Below are 24,780 nucleotides of genomic sequence, written 5' to 3' on the forward strand. Positions count from 1 at the left end.
AACTGTACAAGCTGTGCTCGCATGTTGAGATCAATTAAGAGAGTTGCTTATCACTTCTCTATTTATATTGTGCAATATATTTTGTGATTGGGTGCGAGGATGTATACCTAATTGTACCGTAATAAGATGGAAATAATGTTGTATCAAGTTATATGCATTTATTCTTGTTCATTTGTACAATTCCTGACTTTATTGAAATTCATTGTTCCAAATGATTCAAAATTCTTCAGTAGCATTTATCATTAACATTTTTGTTCTACATGCCTGTGAAAACAAATGATTCTGCAACAGTAGGGAGAAAATGCAATGGACCAGACTAGGATTTGAACCCAGCCCCCCTGAATCTCTAGTCATGTGATTTACCAACTGAGCTATCTAGCAACTGGCGATCGGATCCAGCTGAACACTACATTCCTCCCTCCTTAAAAGTCTTCACACTTGAAGACATCAACCCCAAGATCTTAATTCCCTGGCAGGCATTTTAAACTCAGTCCAAGGGGCTGGTTTGGGTCTTTTCTCTCCTTGACCTTAAAGGGACTGATTCACGATTTTCCCCAAAAATTTCTTTTTGACTTTTAATGATCAAAATTTACTGTATAATGTGTTTAAAAGATTTCACATAAAAATTAAGATTATACATTATCACAGAAGCTCATTTTAGAGAGTTTATAATTTGTTTTGTAAACAAAGATTGCGGTATGTTATTGTTTACGAATTTTTCAAAAGAAATGTATATCGATCTAAGTTTATCATATCTTTCATATTTCAAGCATTTTAAGGATAAAATATGTGATCTAAAACTTAAAATTTGTGACTATACAAAATTAAGATGCTTTATATTACAAAATCAACATTTCACTTGTTGGTTTGTATACATAAAAAGACTTGAGCCTTTGTTTACATAACACAGATTCAAGGCTAAAATATTGCTTTAATTCTTGCATTCAGAAGGTCAAAATTTTGGCTGTCAACATTAAATGAGTTATATCTTTAATGTTTAACATAAAAAATGAAAATTATTTTTATCAAAAATCGTGAACCAGTCCCTTTAAAGGGACTGATTCATGATTTTCCCCCAAATTTTGTTTTTTCACTCTAAATGATCAAAATCTACAGTCTGATATGTTAAGGTTTCACAAAAAATTAAGGTTATTTATCATGACAGAAGCTCATTATAGAGAGTTTATTATTTGTTTTGAAAACAAAGATTGAGGTGTGTTATTGTTTACAAAGTTTTCAAAATAAATGAATATTGATCCAAGTTTAGTATATATACCACATCTCAAATATACTTTAGGTAAAATGTGTCATTTAAAAGTTAAAATTTGTGATTGTACAAAATGAAGATTCTCTAAATTACAAAATTAACGTATGACTGGTTTGTTTGTTTACATAAAAAGACTCGGTCTTTGTTTACATAACACAGAATCAAAGCTTATCCTTGCATTCAGAGGGTCCAAATTTTGGTTGTCATCATTAAATGAGTTATATTTTTTAATTTTTAACATCAAAAATGAAAAAATATTTCTTTCGAAAAACGTGAACCAGTCCCTTTAAGATAAGATCACAACACCCTCAGGTCATAAATATTTTTTATACATACAAGACTCATAACATTTGTTATTAAGTTACATTAAAATGGGTCTTCCAGTAACTTTGACCATGTCAAAATGAGCTCAGGACAAGGCACACCCTCTGTGTCATGTAATGAAAATCTACTGTTGCCTTGTTACAAAGTTAAACTTGGGAATAATTGAACAGATAGGTAAGGTGCTTTCTAAATACCCCCTAAACTTTGTTAGCATTGGTATAATATGAAAGCAATACATCTCAAACTATTCAAGTTATACCCAACATCACAGTTCTTTTTTTCAAAAGTAGGTCAAACTCCAAGGTGAAGGTCAAAAGATCAGACATTTTGATACCAAAAGAAACATCTTGTCACAAGGAACTCCAAATTATTCTGTATTACAACAAAGAAATTCTAGTAGACTATGTATGAAATATTTAATAATATAACATGAGTATAGCATATACATAAAATCATAAATCAGTGAGTTTCTTTGTGATGGTTGAAAGCAGTTTTGTTGTTGTACAGATATGCATGGACTGAATACCAATCTAGGTCTACATTTGGGCAAAATTTACATTCCACAAAGCATGAGAGTAAAACTACCTCCTATAAGTTTGTGAAACTGTTATAGCATAAAATCCAAAAAATATATTTACAACTGTCTGAAAATTGCACATGCAATCAAATTTTTAGTTCTCCATAAACTTCAGATGTGGAAACCCACTTTCTCTTATTATTATGATTGTGCTTGTTACCTACACTGAGCTTTTATAAAAAATGGAATATCGATGACACAGCATAAAAACAACATCACTTCAGTTTAATCTAGCCTCTAAGTGTTCTCTAAATGGATGAGACATTAACATGATTCTGTGCATGATGTATGGAATGGACAATGTCAAAACACCTACTTGTTCCTACAGTCTGATCGATTGTACATATATATTCCTGGTTATAAAATGCAAATTAATAGTGAAATTAGCATATTGCACATTATATGCCCTGGATCAAATTTTGAAGCTTGGACACAGAAAAGTTATGCATGCAACAATATAAACATGAGACATCGGAAAATATCTCATCTGTCAGCATCTCGTGTGTTACTTTATGAGTATATCATGGGAAATAAATTCTTTCCATCAAAATTTTCCTATACACAACAGAACTTCTTTAACTCATGAAATCGGACATTTATAGAAAGGTTCTCATTTACAGTTCTCTTCAATCATATACCCCATTGACTTTAAATAATTTGAAAGCATGACGCAAAACTTTTATATAACATAGATTTACAATTTGAGCAACAAGGAAATTTACAGGTTCTTGTCAAAACGTTTCTTCATAAGTTGTCTCCCCATGGCAGACCACTTTGTAAATTTTTTTTTGAATTGGCATCTTGGAGCAGGGAATATTTTTAAACATGTAGTCCAAGATTTATCATTGGTTACGAAGAATTTTGTTTGCCCTCTTGTTGGCAGCATCTACACGGTCATTCAAATGGGTACCCTGTGGTGCAAAAAAAAAAATAAAAATCATAAAACACATGCAGAAAAACAAAGGTAAAACAACATCCAGGATTTAATCAACTCCAAAGTCTCAGACATCTACATACGTAAAGCAATGTTCTTTATAAGAGTGATGTTTTATATTCAAAATAGGTACATTTAGTAGAAAACATAAGTGTCTGACACTTTTTCATAAAATGAACCATGATCAAAGGCATGCAAACCATAACAAACAAGCTGAAATGTCCTCCATAGACAGAAGTTTCATAAGTTTAGAATGTTAAGTCATACAAGTATGAGGGGTGATCATGACAGTTTAAAGATCAATACAAATCATGTTATGCTTTTTTGAATTCCTGGAAAACATGGCAATGAAAATATAATTCAATAACAAGTATTTAAGATTACAAACAGCTTGTATGTATTTTACGAAATAACTATGCATGCCAATATAACTCTGGTAGCCTGGACTCGTATTTAAAAAAAACAAATCAACTGTTACATTACTTTCAAACTCGAACCTTATTCACTGCTTCCTGAATTCACAGATCTCTCTACACTGAATATAGCAAATATTTTCACCACAAGTTATCCCCCCCATACCGTATCTTGCTTTCTGATTGTTATGATTATTTTTTTTTAAAATGAGCAATTATATTATGTATTATGTCAATATTTTCTACCCTTGTTAAAATTTTGTCTCAGAACTTTTTAATCACCCCTCATATATTAGTTCTATAGAATGAACTTTTTGTACTTAAATTTCAATTAAATAATCTAAAACTAAGGGTATTTTGTGAAGAAGGCATTTCAGCTATTTATACTACTGTAATGGATGAATACTGAAAAGAAACAAATATAAATTACAAAACACCAAGGAGAAGGGAAGTATGTTTATACACAATGACACACAAAATGGACAGATAGTGATTGCTGTCTTGAATAGGGAATTGAAATTACTACAGTCCGGGATTTAAATGGATATACATATGGGTCAATATGTATATATACTTCCCATCCTCCTTGTGTAAAAGGAAATACAGGCAATACAAATAAACACTGCAATACACAACAAAGTTGGAACTACATGTCAGAATTTATTGCAGGTAAATTTTTAATTGGGATTTTTTTTTTCAGCACTAAATATTAGGATTTTTTTCACATGCACTATGAAAATTACCTTAAACTACTTCACGTTCATAATGTCAACAGCCTATGAAATTTTCTGATATTCTTACTCTTTTTTATGGAAGAAAATAAAACAAATTCAATATCCTCCATGTAGTTCCTTGTCCTAGTAACTGAAAAGTCTCTACAAACGACAAAACAAAAACAATTAACGGAACCACAGGGGCAGGAGGAACGGCTTCAATTCTGCAGTTTTTCATTTTTGATACTCTGCATCATAACTTTTCTGCATATAACGAAGACCATGTCATACATGACTTATGAGTATTATAACCCGCTAAGTACATGTATCTATATACAGTGAGAAAAAGTATGGTTTAGGGTTTAAGTAGACACATAAGAAAATGATATATCATCAATAAAATAGTTCGAAAAGGAATGCCACATCAACAGTAGAGATTAGTTTTCCTTTAGGATCTTTTTAGCTCTCTGGTTAGCATCCAGAATCCGAGATTCGTTTGACTGGGTCTGTAATTAAAACAGAACAAATTAACTTCAATATTCATATAAAATATACTGCCGCCACAACTACCTATAATATTCAGGTTAATTAGGGTTCAATGACCTTCAATCTTGTCTAAGGTTAGTAATTAATTTTCATAAATACCGTAATTTACATAACAAGGATTACTTTGGTTTGATACTGAATGGTTTTTGCAATACAATCAACAAAGGGAATGTAATGAATTTACAATCAATTACATCTCCTAAGGCTGAGGCAATGAATCAATATTTGCAATAAATGAAGCTTGCTACTACACAGCACTGCTGAGGCACATGATACATGAAATGAACTTTGTACTCGGTATAAAGTATCTGAATAGATTCCTACAGTCCGAAATGAGGGCAATGTGACCAATTTTCAAGCATTGTCGGAAACCCACGGTTGATTGCTTTTCAAAAGAAGTGTGACCGATCATGGTTTTTCCGATGATGATTTTCAAGCTGCAACACATCTTCCTCCCAAGATACTTCATCTAACAAGATCTGATCATCCTTGATCTAACATTTGTACAACATGTGAAAATGTGTACATTCATAGACCGACAAATGTCATACATGTACCATTATACCACTTTTCATGGACTGGCATAAAAAAATATATCATATTTCTGAATTTGAAAATGGATGCATGTTCATCTAATGATATCATAATTACCTTGCAAAGACATCAATTCATTTACTTAAGCAGAGGTTCTAAAGACACCTAATCAAATGTATCCTCACAAACAGTAAATATATAAAATGTAGGATTTCAAAACTGTGCTGAGAAAAAAAATAATCAAAATGAAATCATATCATGTAAAACAAAGACTTGTCTGAAAAAAATATCTGTGATAATTAAATGATTCCTGGTGACAGGTCCTACGGTAGAGTGAAGATACCCAAGGAATGTGTACACCAAGGATATAGCCACTTTGCTGGAAAACTGACTCAATTTTGACTTCCATATTGAAAGTGTAAATTCACAGAATCTAAATGATATAACATTTCAGTTATATCTACAGATTGTTAATATAAAACAGTGAGTGAGTTATTACATGTATTATGATTAAAATGATAAAAAATATAGTATATATGTAAGTAAAACTTATAGAATACTGTTTAAGATAGTGTAACTATTGATGGTACATATTCCTTACATGTTTTCATGCAAAATTTGTATGTCAAAAATCATAATTTACTCTATAATCTAGCTGCAGAACTGTAGTTCATTGGTCTATCTCAATTTTCTCCGAGAGCTTCAGTTCTGCGGCTATCTATAATCATGCCACCGGAGAGATAGAAGTGATACACCGAGTAGATATTACAGCCCATCAATACTACTTCATTGATAGATATCTAAAGTCTAAGAGATCAAATTTCTTTTTCATTCCAAAAACATTCTCCCTCATTTGGTAGGGTATTTTATATTTTTAAAAACTAAAAAGAAAAAAAAAAGTCCTCCATCTACTATCAATGAAGAGGCATGACATGGTGTAATCTGCACAGAAATAACGCACTACAGATATATACACCGCAGAAGTCTGTTGTTATTCTTTAAGCAATATATTGGCTCGTTTATTGGCCTCAATAATACGCTCCACATTGGATCCACCCTATAAAAAGATAGATCAGCAAAAACATACATCATGGTAATAATCTATTAACAGAAGCTAAAGGAGTAAGTTTATAAATAGTCAATTTGGCCCTCATTATCACTCTCATCTAAATCTACATAAATAACAAAATAGGTTTGCATAAATTTGTTGTTAAATAGACAAGATATACAAATCTAATTGTAATTTTAGCAGCAAATTATGAATACTGGTATAAGATGAAAAAATATGTGAGTTCCTTTGAAATATGACCAATATTGTTATTTTGGATTCAGAAAGTATGAGCTCACAGGTATCAATCACAATATGTCGAAAACATAAAAATCTAATTTTAATCACCACACATATGTAGCCAAGGAACCAACTTCATATTTCAGACAATTTGTTTATGACTTGGAATTACTGAACTTCAGAGAAATAAAAGACTGTTTTAATTTTAGAGTCAGAAATAGCTATTGATGAACATAGTCCTTTGCTTCAACAATAAAATTCTGATATCAAAAACTGTCTCACATGAATATAAATACTTAACACAATCCCAGCACACCAGACATACCTTATTGTTAATGCGGTCCACTTGTCTGTTCTGGGATTCTATCTCACTGCCCATGTCAATAGCCATGTTTCTTAGATTACCCAGCATGCCACTGACTTGTGTTAAGTTTTCTTCCATTTCATCCTCACGAGCATCATTGGTGATTCTGACAAAATACAAGGAGTGATTGAATTACGCATAGTTTAAATATCACTTACTTGTGTAAGAACGAAACCAGACAAGACGAATTAGAGATAATCATTCAAATATATAAATACATATATACAATGTCATGTACATGTAGTTCCAATGTTATTTATTACAATTGTTTTGATTGGACAAAAATTTAAACGAGAATTTACACATCAATAAATCCAAAAATGCTATGTATACATACGCACCTGAAAACAAATAAAATAGTGCGGGGGAGCTATTCAAACTATTGAAATTGATAATACAGGGAACGAATTGATACAGTGGATTTCAAAGAGTGTGATCCAGTTTTCTGTATCACCACACTGGTTTTCTGATTACGTATCAGTATCCTCTGAAACTGATGATGTCACAATGCATCACTCCAACGTTTTTTGTGGAAAATATCGACCACGTCACAAACAAAACGGTGTACAGAAAATATAGTTTCACTGTATTTCTCTGTTTTTGATAATTTGGATTACATTTATTATCTTATAAATGTGGATTTAAAAATACATAAGGGGGTATATAATTTTATCTTTACTACAGTAACTTGATCCGAAGAGTTGGGTCACATCTCGTTGACAGGCGCGGATTATCAGATCAAACTCTACGCTTTGCGTCTCGTGTGATCTGATGATCCGTGCCTGTTAACTCGACGACATCCGACTCTTCGGATCAAGTTGCTGTAGTAATAATATATATATTAAAAATAAATGGCAACACAAAAGTAAAATGTTCTTTGCACTTCATCAATATCTTCCGACATTTACAAAACAAAAAATAATGATTGATTGACATATACAATGCAATGATGTCATAGTAACATTGCGAGATTCATTGTCTACCATTATTATTTACTTAGCATCACCCCTGAAGAAGTAAAGAAACTATACTCAGTCGGCTTTGTGATATTTCTATTACACATATTCACCGTGTACAACCCCACACTTGGGGGTGCAGAATAGTGACCTTAGGGGGTACGGAATTCGAAGCGTGTTTTACTAGACCAGTTGACATATTTAGCTTGGTTACAGCTATAGAGATAAAACTAGTCTTATATTAACATACGACGGAACACAGTGATGTCCCCGCTTACTCTTACTCGTTTCCCAATTCGCAGTTCGTGTTAGAAATTGGTGAACACTTCAACAATATTCAGCAACCACACGTAAGGATGCAAATTTGATCGATATTTGGCGAAATTTTCAATTACACTGCCACTTCACATAATATAACTAATGGTTTCTGCACATAACGCTGTAGCAGATACTTCCATGATTTCCGAAATTTCACGTCAAATAAACGGTGAAAACTTCAATTTTTGTGTGTGCCACTAGGGGATACAGCTTTCAGTGGATATAAATTATTTTCAAAAATACACATGGATTACAGCAATGAATTTATTCAGATATTATACCTATGCTATCTTTTTACGTTCTTTTAAATTACCACACATAAAAGTTTCTTATACAAAACGCTATTAATGTTTGGTATTAAACACAGTAACCCTTTATCCATAACCACGTGTTTTCATGCATGTACGAACAGATCTAATGTAAAATGAATAATGTTATTTAAATTTTGATTGTGAAAATGCAACATGTATAAAATATACTTATCTATTTATTATCTAATGTGTATAATTCAGTTGTTGATTGTCTTTAAATGAAAGAAGAAATGGTTTTAATACGAAATGGGACCTGTATTTTTCTAAAATATGAAATTGTGTATTATCATTAATTTCTTCCACAGATTGTTCCCAACTTTTAATAATCTCTCACAAGTCATTGATTTTATCTTTTGTGAATTCTAGCTAAAGCTTTGATGTCATCATGTCCGCATTGAAACATATACGGTATAATGCTATGGCAAACTCACAGAGGGGTAACAGAATTAATAAAAAATTTAACATATTAATCCATTTTAAGCATCAAGATACCCACAAAATTCAGTTTATTTTAAATCTTCTATTTGAATGAACAACATGTACATAAAATTCATCACTCTTAGAAAGCCTCATCAAAATCAGACAGAATTTTTTATCACATTTTCAAATGATTTGACAGATTGAAATAAATTTTTAGTACATTGATCATGGAAAACTTGTTGATATGCAGACCCATACATGTCTACCAAGTCTTCATCACAAGGACTCAATGAATTAAATCAGACATACATTGTAGTGGGAAGAGTGTTTTGGTTGCAGGAGCTATTGGACACAGGTGCTTGACATTTTAAATAGTTTGTTTACAGAAAGGCAGTTCAATTTTATTACATATATTTAAAACACAACACACCTATTGGAGAATGAACTAAGCTTTACTGGTCATGGACCAGCAGAGCTAATTAATGAATTGCAAAATTCAATTTGAAACTACACAGTACTATTTCCTGGGCCTCTTACTCCGATAATGAAGAGATGCATTGTTGGGACTGATCATGTATGCTGGACATACCTGGTAATGATGGGCCCTTGTGGACCTGCATTTTCCCCAACAATCACCCTGGGTCCATTCGTATTAACTTTACCATCTTCTGATGCCTTCCATGTTTTGTCATAATCTCCTCCCTTCTCAAAGTTCTTAGCACTGTCAAAAGTTAACACCCATTTACATACCAAAGAGATACTCTAGATGTTTGTCATGAAAATATGAATCACAACAATATCAATAAAGATGCCACCTTTTAACTTCATACAATGCAATAAATTACCAGTGTGTCATCACTATATGATAATCATCAAAATATGAAGGGGCCTAATGATTATGCTTCATTATTCATACAATACTAGTACATATACATGTATATGACCATGAATGAACGAAAAGGTCCACAGGTCTCAATAATCACCCGAGCACCACACAACAAACAAAAGCAATGTTCCCACTGAAAAATAAGTTCAACCAATATAATCAATTGCGTACTGTACACCAACTTTTATTCGTGACGACTTTATTTCACAATTTACAAGTGATGAACTGGTTTGCAGCAATTAATTTTCATGACCAAGATAATCTTAAACGTACAAGAAACATTAAAGGTCTGGTTCACGGCAAGAAACATTCACGATGAAATGGTTCTCACGAACCTCGCAAATTTTTTTTGCACATGAATAAAAGTTGGTTTACAGTAATCTCAAATTAATTGTCTTAGTTGCTAGAGCTTTTGAGAAAGAGGATCGAGAGCCTCCATGCTAGCTCATTATAACTATGCAATCAGTTTGTCTGCTAGATGTACAGGTGCAAAAGAAATATTTTAAGTATTAATTCAGATTATTGTATGTTCACTATATGATCCATATAGCCCCAGCACACTTGGGCTGCAGAATGCCTGACACAAGGATCATGAATTTCACATTTTTAAAATTTTACACCCAGATTGTCTATATGTTCAGTAGTTAAAGAGTATTTTCAAAGATTGCATCTTTTCCTGATTGTTTTTGTCCCATACTTAAGATTTTAGGGAATATGGACCATGAACCATGAAATTCAGAAAACTAACTTCCCTACCCCCCCCCCCCCCCCTCCCCCCCAAATGTAACACAACAATTCTGGTTCTGGTGACAACTGGCTGTCTAGTTTTTTGAGAGAAAAAGTTCATTGAGGCAACAAAATAAAGCAATACCAGATAACCTACAACAAATGTTTCTATACTAACCGTTTCCATGGTAACACACACAGCCCACAGCATTTTTCGAGCCCCTCCAGGTTCTTTTCTGCATCCCTCATGTCCTGATTGATTTGGTCCATACCTTCCTCAATTCGGTCCAGTTGTTCTATTTTAGGAAGCAAGTTTTTTTTTAAAGTTTGTATAAGTAGCCTACATTTTTAAAAATTTGCATTGCATCATATCATTGCGCATACATAGTAATCAGATGAACATCATGTGTTTCAGAGATGAAAAATTAAAATGGCTATTGATGCCGTAATGGCTATGAGATGTAAAAACAAGTTAAGAAAAAAGAAATTTAGAAAATCATACATGCTTTTTTGTTGTTGTAAATACTTGTATGTGTCATGTTATTTTCACTTACCAGTCAACACGATAAACCAATCACTAAAATGAGATGTTTGTGAAACACTATGCCCCCAATGGCAACAAAGAAAACAAGAGGCCCATGGGCCACATCGCTCACCTGAGTCACCTTGGCTCATATTTAAAGATTTTTCCCTATATATTCACATGTAAAACTTTGATCCCTACTGTTGCCCCAACCTACCCCCGGGGGCCATGATTTTCAGAAACTTTAATCTGTACTATATGTCAGGAAGCTTTCATGTAAATGTTAACTTTTCTTGCCCAGTGGTTCTGGAGAAGATTTTTAAAGATTTTACCTATATATTTGCATGCAAAACTTTCATCCCCTGTAGTGGTCCCACCCTACCCCGGGGGGCATGATTTTAACAAACTTGGGTCTGCCCTATATCAGGAAACTTTCATGTAAATTTCAGCTCTTCTGGACTAGTGGTTCTTGAGAAGATTTTTAAATGACCCCACCCTATTTTTGCATTTTTGTGATTATCTCCCCTTTGAAGGGGCATGGCCCTTCATTTGAACAAACTTGAAAGCCCTTCACCCAAATATGCTTTTTGCCCAGTTTGGTTGAAATTGGCCCAGTGGTTCTGGAGTAGAAGTCGAAAATGTAAAAAGTTTACAGACAGACAGATGGACAGACATTACAGGCGATCAGAAAAGCTCACTTGATCTTTCAGCTCAGGTCTTTTCATAAGGAATCTATATGCAAACTATTATAACCCTACCATAAAATGTTAAGGAGAAATGCATAGGTTAATTTTTCTTAAAAGTAGACCATCAATCTCCAATGTCACTGGGTCAAAATCTTTGGTACTTACAGAGGGGTCTTGTCACAAGAAATGCATATGAAATATAAGAGCCCTATCATTCACCATTCAAAAGTCAGCAAGGTTAAAGTTTCCAACAGACAGACAGACAGGACCAAAACAATATGCCTTCCCATTATAATATGATTCCAAAGCATCATGTAATCAATATGACTATAAGTATACTATTTGAATTATTATCATAATGTATGTATAGAGTTGACCCTTTCTTGTACATAAACTCAACAAACATGTGGCGTGTGCTGCCTTACCCCCTTGCTGGTCCAACATTACTATGGTTTTAATTCCAACATCTTGTGACTGAAAATATTTTAGAAATAAAATTTACAACATCTATACAACATGCAAAAGAAAGGAAACACAACAAAATTCCTTAAAGTAAGCCAAAAATCTAATAATAAAAACAAGAAAAACTAAACATCAGCTACAGTAAATGACAGCAGTTTAAAACTCTGAAACAGGAAGTGACAGCAGTTTAAAACTCTTAAACAGGAAGTGGTATTATGGTGAGTTCCATATGGTGAAAATGGTGTATACCGGTTCTCTTCATTAATGAGATGTACACCCTGTGGCACTGTCCTTACTAATCATATTCAGATGATGTAACATATTATCTATTTAAAATACTCTGCTATGATGAAGTTCCTTTAGAGGCTTTTTTTCCAGGACAGGTCTGCAGAGGATTTAATGGTCTCATCTACTGCCTTGATGTATCAAGCAACTCTGTACAATTTCTAATCAACGGAATTCATTTTCTGATATCCTGATATATATTGATATGAAAAATGTATTAGAATTTTTTATATCATTCATATTTTGATCTTCTGGTATTAAATTTCTTTTTTGTATATTAGAAACGAACACCTACTCGACCAACATGGAAAATCAAATTATTTACAGGCACGTACTTTAATAGAAATCAAGACGTTATATAGATTTGCACACCATATAGTTTTGCCATTTTGATTTTAGATCTCCTTCATAATTTTAATGACAATACTTAATTATGCAGAAAAGTGTTTAATTAGAATTAGATCCTTTTAAAATTGCTCACTTATTTCACTATATACAAGTATGTCATTTTGATATTCGATTGATAGAGCTTGGGAAAGAAAGGTTCATGAGGCAGGCGAATAAAAGTTCCTTTGTTATATTTTTTTTACTGCGAGGTGGACATTCCTCCTAACTTCCTGGACTATTGAGATCACTGATGACAGAATCAATAACATCACAGTCATTAACCAACCCAAATTTGGGCTCTGGGAGGCCCAGAATAGGAACTTCATTTCCAGAACAAATGAACGCTGATCATAAATCTGTCAAAGAGACTGGGGAGTAGGCCTCTAAATCCAGTGTACTTTACACAGGTTATGAGAATGAAGACATAATGCAATCCTCCAAATAATGATTTTATACAAAGGGCAGTACTTTTGCTTAATACTGAATGGTTATAAATATACTACCAACTTTAATTATTCTGGAGTCAGTGCTAAAATATCAAAAGGGTAAATGTAGATATCAAATTGTGTATAAGATTGTGTTAGGAATAGTTCCTCAATTTGTTAACATATTAGACCAACTAACTATTGATAATACCTTACCTAGCTATAACTAACCATTCCACATATTTTGTTTTCAACGAGAAAAAGAAAGACGTTTCAATCTTTTTAATGGAAGTGCTGAACCACCCCATATCTCAAAACTCCCCAAGTACCCCAGAGCTCCTATTAGGATGAATACGGTGGTTATAAACTCACTTTAATTAAAAACCAATCCCTGCAGACCTGCTTTAAATCACCTTAATTAATAGTCCTTTTTGTTCTACACTGATGTTACAACCAGTCTTAATCAACACATGTCCTTTATGGGATATACATGTAATTGCAAAACTCTTCTTCATAAGAGATTCACCACCACGGTGGTCTTGAGGTTAGTGTCAGCGGTCGCCACACATGCTGAAGGCCAGGGTTCGAATCCCAGCTGCGACAGACCTAAGTCGTTAAAACAGGTAGTGACAGTTGCCATCGCCAAATGCTCGGCATCAGGTGCGAGTGTCATGGGTCTTCAGAGATGACCTTAAAAACGGATGTCCTGTGTCACAGTAGGTGTGGCATGCTAAAGAACCCTCACTGCTCATTGGCTGTAAGCGCCGAGCAAAGGCCTAAATTTGAAGCCCTTCACCGGTCTTAGTGACGTCTCCATATGAGTGAAAAATTCTCGAGAGAGATGTTAAACAAGATACAATCAATCAATCATAAGAGACTCACAATTTGATAGTTCTATTTAATGATAAATAAAGATGGATGATGTAATCCCAAAATCTCTAATCTGATTGTAATTTCATAAACTTCTATTCTGTTATGTAAATTATTCATTTTGTTGAAAGTGTGTATATGCTTTTGGTACACTTGCTGAGTTTTATCTTTACTTATTATCTTTTATTTAAGAACAATGACATCACAGCTCTTTACTTTGTTACAGAATATCAAGCATTAAGTATAACTATAGATGTAAACATTGAAATTTTGATTAGTTCTTTAGCTTGATGTTATTTACAAGGTCATGGACCTAGATTACAGTGTCTCTGTTATTGACCTTTGTATATGTCATTGACCTTTGTATATGTCATTGACCTTTGTATATGTTATTGACCTTTGTATCTGTTATTGACCCTGTTATTGACCTTTGTCTCTGTTATTGACCTTTGTAAAGCAATGGATACTGTCAAGTCAATACTGTTCATGACTTCCAAAAATTTCATAAATTTTGGTGATCAATAAAAATCTTGACTCATCAATATTCATCATGTGACAGGTCAGTTAATCAGAAGCTTGCTGCAAGTCAGTATCCTATTATATTTTGCAAACAATTTACCATTCAAATTCCTTCAACCCATATACTGGCATATAGTGGTATAAATATAAGTTCTTTCTGTTGAAGATTTGATGTGAAGAAACAGTTGATAACTTCATTTAAGGTCATTATAGTGAAATATTGGCTGACCTAGCTGATGCTCTGGCTTGCTCTGTCTGACAGTGTACAATACAATCATACAGTTTATCTGTTTAGCTTACATTGATTGATTGTTTTGCTGTTTTCCGCCACACTCAAAAATTTTTCAGTTAACTGGTGGCGCCCAGTTTTTATTGGTGGAAGAGAGAACCCAGATACAATGTACCTTGGAAGAGACCACCGACCTTCCAAAGTAAACTTGGAAACTTTCTCACCTACCTGTGCGAGCGGGATTCGAACCCGCACCGACCAGAGGTGAGAGGCCGTGTTATTTTGAGCGCAATGCTCTAACCACTCGGCCACGGAGGCCCTCGTTTAGATTACAATGTAGTATTTCTTCATTAACAAAATTAACTTAAAGAAAAATCAAAATAAAATTACAAACCACAAAACAGAATTTAAAACCAGTGAAGAGAAAGCATACACTATATACAATACTGCTATTAATGGCTGATTGACACAGAGAAATACTGCTGGCATTAGGACATATGTTGGAGGCGACAATGACGCAGTATAGATGACATGTATACAATAATTGTAACACACAATTATCATGCTTTTGAAATGCAATGTTCTTAACTATGACAAATCCATACAAGTCTTTTGGAGTGGAAAATTATCAATCCATCTTACAAATAGCATCATTTATTCATTCAGATTCAGCTGGTTGTAACAATGAAACTGAATCAAAAGTATTTCAATTTAATAGATTTTAAGCTTGCACAAAATAATCTAGAAGACACCCACACATTGGGATACATGTATTGCTATAGTAATTTCATTATCTTGTACATTTCCTGAGGCATTATGATTTAATACAGAAATAAAACAGTGTCTATGCTTTTCTATCAAAATAACCACACTTAAAAGCATTCTGCATTACATTTCAAAAGCATGGAACTGGGTGTCTCTTTGAACAGAGGGTGGCCATCACAATTACTAGTTGCCATGACGATCTTACCTCCTTGTTCATCAAGCATTACTAATGTCTTGATGCCTGCCTCCTTACTCTAAATGTGGACAGAGGATAGAAAACAATCAGGATCAAGACATCAAAAAAAACAAAAATTCACAATATATCCATCAAATGTCCTCTCATTTTTATAAGGAAATATTGTTTGTACCAAGACTTTGTGCCAAATATTATTCAAGGTTTTTTGGGAAAAAATTCTTATATAATGATAGACTTTAATAAGTTTGTTTTAGTCATTGTGAATTTTTCTGCATTTCTAAGTGGATGATAGTGGAACATAAAAGTATGTATAGAACAGATACTTGCTTCTGGGAGCTGACCTATATCTATCACACAGAAACAAATATTTCATACTACAAAAAAAAAAATATCTTAACTTAAACAACAAATCACTCTCCATAAAACTTATACTAATAATGCACTCAAATTGTGTGACTGTGCATGACAAAATGCTACTGATACATATTCAGTGTCTAACAAACAGAACAGCCAAAATAATAGGCTCTTCTGCTTACCTCCCTGTTCATCTATCATAACAAGAGTTTGAATGCCTGCTTCTTTGGCCTGTTGCATGTCAAAACATTTAATGTTATTTATCGAAAAATCAAAACAAATTATTAGATGTTACTACAAGTATTATGAAATTAATTGATGGTGTTGTAGTCATTATCAACAGGTGAAATAAACATTAAACAAGAGGCCCATGGGCCACATCGCTCACCTGAGTCACCTTGGCCCATATCTGAAGACTTTCCATATATATTTGCATGTAAAACATTTGTCCTTATTATGGCCCCATCCAAACCCAAGGGGCCATGATTTGAACAAACTTGAATGTGCATTATGTCAGGAAGCTTTCATGTAAATCTCAGCTTTTCTGGCTCAGTGGTTCTTGAGAAGATTTTTAAAGATTTATCCTATATATTAGTATGTAAAACTTTGATCCCCTATTGTGGCCCCATCCAACCCCTGGGGGCCATGATTTTAACAAACTTGAATCTGTACTATGTCAGGAAGCTTTCATGTAAATTTCAGCTTTTCTGGCCCAGTGGTTCTTGAGAAGAAGATTTTTAAATGACCCCACCCTATTTTTGCATTTTTGTGATTATCTCCCCTTTGAAAAGGACATGGCCCTTCATTTGAATAAACTTGAAAGCCCTTAACCCAAGGATGCTTTGTGGCAAGTTTGGTTGAAATTGGCCCTGCGGTTCTTGAGAAGAAGTCGAAAATGTGAACAGTTTACGCTGACAACGACAGACAACAGACAGATTTTGATCAGAAAAGCTCAGGTGAGCTAAAAACAAAAAAGTAGAATCAGCCCTGTAAATATTCTAAAACTTCAACCTCAGTGATTACAGGTAACTGCAATAGGGTATCAATAGATGATTAGTAATGAATAGGGCAATACAGATCTATGGTTGTTGATTGCAATCCCTAAATATTGCTTGTTTTGAAACAAAATCACAAACTTTATAAAGTTCAGATGCTTTATTATTCCTGTATATTAACTAAATGGGTACAATATATCGTATAGTAAAGAAATTGGATAGATCAATGTCTCATCTTTTGAGGTAAATGCATGTTGAAAATTTCACACAATTTAATATTTCATAAAATTAATTAACAGGGCCCAATAATGCCATTTGTATAACCTTAAGCTTGTTCTTTTTACTCTATACCTGTGATACTTAAAAATTTAAGATTGTCCTCTTTAATTGTAAAACTGTATTTCCCTCTCTTACACAATAGACAAATGGCCCTGGGTCACATCACTCACATAAGCATTGCATTTTTCTTCTTGATTGACAGGGGATACTTACTCCTCCAGGCACCTTATCTCACCCCTGGTGTGTCTGGGGGTCCGTGTTTACCCAGCTCTCTATTTTGTATTGCTTATGGGAGTTATGAGATTGATACTATTCGTTATCTTCACCTTTCATCAGGAAGATTAGGAAACTTGCATGCTTCAGCTTTTTTTTTTTTTGGTCCTTTGGTAAGATGATTTTTAAATTTTCACCATTTTTTAAAATTATCTCCATTTTATCTAAGGAGGCTTAATTTGCATCAAGTTTGGTTGATGTTGGCCAAGTGCATGGTTCTCAGAAAGATTGAAAATGTTCACACCAGAAAGACATTCATACGAAGATAAACTGGACAAAACTTAAATCAGAAAATTTCACTTCAGCTTTACAGCTCAAAAGATCTAAATAGCGAAATGATTGAGTACAAATCTTAAAAAACAGTGAAATGTTATGTTTATTATTTTAATATACATAATTGCAAAGGCACTGGAGCATTAAATGTAAAAGAATATTTCAGTTATTTTGAACCCTTTTGATAATTGATCATATTAGTATATTACTCCTCACTTTATCTTAAACAATATCTCCAGTATCAATAATTTTTCACATAGAAAGAATTCACAAATTGTGTGTGTATGCATGTGTGTGTGTGTGTGTGTGTGTGTGCATACGCTTTTGTGTGTGTGAAACTTTGAATACTTTTTTGAAATATTTCAACCAAGGTACCGGGCTTTTTCAGCCATAGCAATATAATGCAAGACTACACACACACACACACACACACACACACATAAAAATCATCAGGTTTTTTTCTGTACAAAACCATGATGTCATACATATGCTGTTAAAAATGAGTTTCCTTATTCAAACCCAGTATACACTATCATCATGGGATACCCAGAGTGGATTACACTTTGTTCTTCTCTCCATCATGCATTGTTGGAACCCACGGGTTTTCTCTCCGTTAAACTGCAACGGATAGAAAACCCAGGGATTCCGACGAATGAAGCATAATCACCATGGGTATCCGAGGATGACCACTGTATACCAATATAAACATTTCACTTATGTGTCCTTGGTAAGGTACTCAATGACATATGATGTAAAGTCATGAACCCATTGATACTTTTTCAAATGTACATACCATCCCTTGAAAGACATATGAATATTTTAACAAAGGCATCGTTCAATTTATCAGGCCATTCTTCTGAATAAAACATGTTATAGATGGTAAACAACTTTCCTGTGTTTTTAATCAAAATCTAGAAACCTAGGATAAAACCACCCCTTATATCACATTCATTCCTCTGGTTTCTCTGAGCACCATCCTGTGATAAAATTCTAGCAATCTGATTCATTTATTGACATCAAACTGAATTTTGTACTAATGCTAATGAAATTAAAAATAAAAATACTTTTGAGTTAAAAACTTTATTGCTAATTTCCAACTATATTCAATACCACAAAATAATTTCCTAATATCCCTATAAAAAGGCTTATCCAAAGTGGAGCATATTCAAAATACAGCAGATTCAAATGCAATATTTATTAAAATTTACTATCCAAGCATTAAATAGTAATGGACCGGACTCGGATTCTATATGACCTTGACCTAGATCAAACCTTAGGTCAAGATCATGAAACACCATTTGGCCACTTTTTAAAAAAAAATCATGTGATACTGCTTATGTATTGCATAAACTTGAGATCTGAGTGGTGACAAGAATATGAGTACTGGAATTTATTCAACCCAATTGTAGTCTTACCTCTTCACACATATTAAGCATCCGTCTCGTGCTTTCCAAGGACTGAAAAAAGAAACAGTTGAATTTTATCAATTACATATAATAAATGCTATATTTGTGATGAATACCATGATATAATATTGCAATTTATAGAAGAAAGATATTTTGATAAAAATTACATGATAATTAATTATAAACTATCTTCTTGTGTATTTATCACATGACTGCATGGATAAATATTGTAGCAAAAATTTATTGTAACCTTAGAAATTAATTTTTAATCAAGACTACAATTTCATGTGAGCATGCAGTCCAAATCCTTTGTTTACACATTTGGATTGTTATAATATATCATCATTCGGATAATTATATCATAATTTGGATTGTTACATGTATATTATCCCCAAGGATACTTTCTTCAAAGTAACTAATTATAAACAGGCATAGTCTGAACCATGTAAGATAATTAATATTGAGTTAAAGTTATTAATTGGAAGTGGACCACATTAAAAACAAGGTGTGTTTGTGAAACACTGATGGATTACAACAAAGTGGAACTGTAAAACATTTTTTGAAAATTTCCTAAAACTAGGTCAATGGTCAAGGTCACAAGGTCAATAGATTCTGGCATCGTTGGAGACCTCTTCTCACAAAAAATGCACATGCTGAATACAAAACCAGTACCAGTCTTATGATTTGATAGATATGGCTTATATTAAAATTTTCTAAAAGAAAAAAAGGGCCAATGTTAAGGTCACCAGGTCAAAGGTGTCAATGGAAAGGTCTTGCTACAAGGAATACACATACCAAATATGAAAGCTTTACCTTTTATGGTGTAAAAGGTATAACCACGGTTAAAGTGTTTTGCCACAGACAGACAGACGGACGACCCAAAAATTAGATGCAAAAAAAACTTTAACCTACATTTGTATATACTGTCCATATAGATAGTGAAATGGAGATTCATTCAAAAGAGATAAACACATGTTTTTGTATTTTCTATTGCAGTGTTACTGTCCAAGAACTAGCTAGTAACATCTTGGAAACATCAGGTACCCTATAAAAGGGAATTAACCTTGTAATTATTGAAACGTGCAATCTTTCTTACCCCCCCCCCCCCAAATACGCACACACAGACCAATTCTCCCCATAGACCAGTACTGTGAGTGTGGATGGAAAGGACTTTTGTGTTAATGGTAGATTTTACTTATCAGTCATTCATCGCTTTATAAATAGCCAATTTTTCATAGAAACCTCCAAATTGCCTACATATTAATTCAGAGCATATATTTGTAAAGCATCTGCATGCTTGATAAAACAATGTACTTCACAGGAAATAATGTTTGCATCAATACTCATAAAGTGCCTTTATCTTTTGAAATCTCATATAACAGTGCCAATATCAACTTCTTCAACCACATCAATCCCTTCAGTGTCAGTCAGATTGTCTCAGAGCAGCCACTACACGGTTCAATCTTATCCTGCTCCTTCATTATCTCCCACACTTTCATAGAAAAATCGATGACATAAAAATTTCAAGGTCAAGGTAAAACACGCAAAATCAAATGAGACAAAAATGCAAAAAGCATTTGTTTTGCCTAAGCCAATTATACTAGCTATCATTTAGTGTCGAACATTTTTGATGCAAAATTGTGATTTATTATTTCAATGAGAGAAGAAAATATGTTTTATAATAAATTTTTGTTATTAATATTGGTGTCAGAAAACCTACATGTATCCATGCAGAGGCTCTGAATGAAGTAAAATTACATTATTGTCTTTCCCATACAAAAATTGATTTCTATATAATGCTATACATTCAATAGAACCAAAATCTTTAATTTGATAAAATCTTAAACTTTGGTTTAAATTTTGTCAATGACTAGATTGGTTTCAGTTATATACAAAACTATCATAATAGCACACTTTTACAACAGAATAAAATTGTCAGATTTTGAGCTAATAATTACTTTAAATTTATTCTAAACTTTTACACCTGGAACAAAGTGAAATGATGTACTATTTGTATGTATATAGAATTCCTTGTGCAATCTAGGAACCACTTTGATTTGCCTGGACACTAATTACTTGTATCAAGGCTTTCCATGTCTACTGGGGAAGACAAACTCTGAGTTTAAAAGACCACATCATAACTCAAGAAAAGTTGCCTCAAGCCTTGTCCTTCTTTTTATGATATTACAGAAAATTAATCAATAATTAATAACAACTAATTATGTCTACACATCAACCGATCAGGCCATACACCACCTTAATATCTCCCAGATATCATATCCAAGTCTTGCTTATCTATAACACGTCAAGTGGCAATTAAATTAAATGTGGAAGGGCCAATATTTTTCTCAGATTTGGTTACGTATGAATAAAGCAGTAGCTTGAATGAAGCAAAATTATCAGAATACAACTCGACAATCACATACATTTTCTACAAGTTTTGGTTATCTAAATGTTAATTAGTACTGTAGATACTATCATATTTTTCAAAAATTTTGAAAGTTAATAACTATTTGGTTATTGTGTGCCCTAAAGAAAGTGCTGACAGATGGACAAACAGAAAGACTGTTAAGCAGTATATTTGTAAAAAATGTATTTAAAAAAACCAACCAAAAACCACACATTCAATGTCATCATTTTAAATTTCTTTAAAAATCAATTCCTTCCATACATGTAGGTATATATGCAGAGCACAGATTTTCTAGTGACATTATTTATGTACACCATTTTTTAATTAGCGATTAATTTTTTCACTAAAAAATAACATAACTACATCTTTAGCTGACCATAAGTATACGGATGATACACTGGTGACCCAAATTAACCACTAGGCATGCATCTACATTTAATCCACATTAGTTTCACTTTGTGGTCACACGCAGCTATATGCAAAGTAAATTTGATGCGCATTAAAGATGCAGTGTTAAGTCTAATTTGAATTCAACTAATGCACATTAAATCTTCCGTGTGAATGCGGTTCAGATTCAATGCACATTAACTTACATTTAATGTGAATTAAATTCTCTGTTTGAACAGAACATTATCTGCTACTCTAATCCACACCATATGATGGCAGTGATTGGTGAGATGCAATAAAGATTTTCAAAAGGTTGCTACTACAGTACATATTTTGCTCTACTTTAAATTAGATAAATCAAGATTTTACAAATCAATACAACAAATTATATAAATTACACATGAAATTTCAAAAAGTAAAGTATCACTGTACTGTTGCATTTTGCAGTTACTAAATTTAATGGAATAACCAAGAAAAGAAAAAAAAGGGGGGGGGGGGACCCAGATAAGATTCATTTCTTTCATTCAATTTGAGTTCATGCAATGATAATCAGTCACGTTGTCTTTTTAACTGAATAGATTAAAAGTTGGAACTAACTATAAAACAGCATTTGATTTTCATTGCGTATCCCCAATGTATCAAAAGCAAGCACTATTTTTTTTTCTGAAGCTGCATGATAACATCTATCGTGAGAAAATGAAAAGGTGCAAGTACAGAAAACAAATCAAAGATGCTAAAAATAACCACTCCAAAGCCGGCCAAAGGAAGGGTATCTTAGGATTTAATCAATGTTCAAACAGCATTCATCATCTCCAAAACAGAAACTGTACTTCTTTATACTAATAGACAGTGGAAATTTCCACAGCCATGAATTGAGTTGGATGGGGGGACTATGTTGAGATTGATCTGCGAGAAGAATCCATCACCGCCACCTTTGTTTCCACAGGGACCCATGAAGTAGTCACTGACTGGACAAGCTGGGAAAACATTTCTTCTCTTTGAACCTTTCTTGACATGAGATCACCCGGTGCACTCAGTGCAGATAGGGACATATATAACCTCTTGTAATTGTTTGCATGCGCGTCAAGTCACAGTTTCCAATAAATGACATGTCTTGTGCACCAAAAGCTATTAAAGTCGTACTGCTACGTTTCACGTTCTATTACTGGATTTAAAGTGAACTGAATACCTGCTTAACACAAACTTTGATGGAAACCCATATGGTGTTCTCACGTTTGCCCAACTATCTATTTTGTATTGCTTGTAGGAGTTATGAGATTGATCACTGTTCGTTATCTTCACCTTGCATTTGTTAATATACCCCCCACCAAACCCCTGACCACCAATAGTGGGCAACACCTCCACAAAAATCTGTCAATTTCTGATCATTTTTAAGTGATCGTAACCCTTACCCAATTGATGAATGACTGGTAGATAAAAGCAAAAAAGTTATATAATGAGAGCTTTTTGAGCTTGCTATGATAACTTGATATACATGTCTGACTTTGAAATTGTAGTACCTGTACATTGCATATCAAATATTGTGGGTATTTATTGAAATACCATTAATTAGAAATTTTAGCGAGGATTTAAATTTGGCCTTATTAGCAACAGTGTTAAGGTCGATAACACTGAATATTGCTAATATTTATTCTATATCAGAGGTAATGCATCGCCATCTTTCTTGGAATTATAAAGTTGCTAAAATTAGCTCTCGCTAAATATCTATACCTTTTTTCTTCTTCAAAACTACAGTTTTAGTACTCCTTGATATGTGAATGATGTGATCATTAGAGGTGTACCAATATTGATTACATTGATCACAAGTCTGTATGATACGATCGAGTATCATCGGTATGATACTGCGATACACTTGGAAGTTGTACAGTATTTGCCATTTATTTGGAATGATTCAAAGTGTAACTCATGCAAGTTTAAACAGTCGTTTTTATTTTACTCTTATCATTCTAGGAAGTTTTATTTGCTACTTTTATTCAGTTAATGAACTGCATGTTAATACAGGAGGTCTTGTGGTTTTAATCTTTGAAATCATACTAGATGCACCACACTACAAATTAAACAAAAGAATTTAAGACGCTTACTAAAGTCATGAAGACTGTATAGTGATACACATCGTATATCACAAGTTGGAGTCGTGAATGTTTTGTCTAGTATCAATACCCAGACCATTAAATATGATGTATTGGAAAGTGCTTTTGTATTGTGATGAAAATACTTCTAAAAATTCAAATAATTTGAAAAAGTATTTTGTAATTTAGATTAATTACATTACCAAAGTGATGGTCATTTGATGAATATAACTGTTGTCAAATGATGAAGAAAAGGGGCTAAGTCATTACAAATGAAATCAACAGTATAACAACATGGGAAAACAATGGGTATATATATTATTTCCATGTTTATCATATTGCAGAAACATTAGTGACAATTATTTGTATTAGCATACCCTGAAATTATA

The 24,780-nt window shown here is 33.2% G+C and overlaps 1 protein-coding gene across 12 annotated transcripts in view; it reads right to left on the bottom strand.

Annotated features, from left to right (window-relative positions):
* Positions 1 to 1,990: 1,990 nt before the first annotated feature.
* Positions 1,991 to 24,780, bottom strand: part of LOC125650629 (synaptosomal-associated protein 25-like) — a 45,110-nt gene continuing 22,320 nt past the window's right edge. Inside the window, exons 3-9 of one of the 12 annotated variants that reach the window (XM_056165510.1) lie at positions 19,514 to 19,555; positions 12,212 to 12,260; positions 10,756 to 10,873; positions 9,555 to 9,686; positions 6,922 to 7,066; positions 6,270 to 6,365; positions 2,941 to 3,079 (exon numbers count right to left, since the gene is read on the bottom strand). In XM_056165510.1, the coding sequence (XP_056021485.1) occupies positions 6,300 to 6,365; positions 6,922 to 7,066; positions 9,555 to 9,686; positions 10,756 to 10,873; positions 12,212 to 12,260; positions 19,514 to 19,555 (552 nt within the window). In that variant the 3' untranslated portion in view covers positions 2,941 to 3,079; positions 6,270 to 6,299. Of the gene's footprint in view, positions 7,067 to 9,554; positions 9,687 to 10,755; positions 10,874 to 12,211; positions 12,261 to 15,933; positions 15,983 to 16,460; positions 16,534 to 19,513; positions 19,556 to 24,780 lie in introns of those variants that run through there. The other 11 variants (XM_048879086.2, XM_048879085.2, XM_056165511.1 and 8 more) reach the window with 11 other exon arrangements.

The sequence above is a fragment of the Ostrea edulis genome, chromosome 5, assembly GCF_947568905.1.
Source record: "Ostrea edulis chromosome 5, xbOstEdul1.1, whole genome shotgun sequence".
Classification (NCBI taxonomy): Eukaryota; Metazoa; Mollusca; class Bivalvia; order Ostreida; family Ostreidae; genus Ostrea; species Ostrea edulis.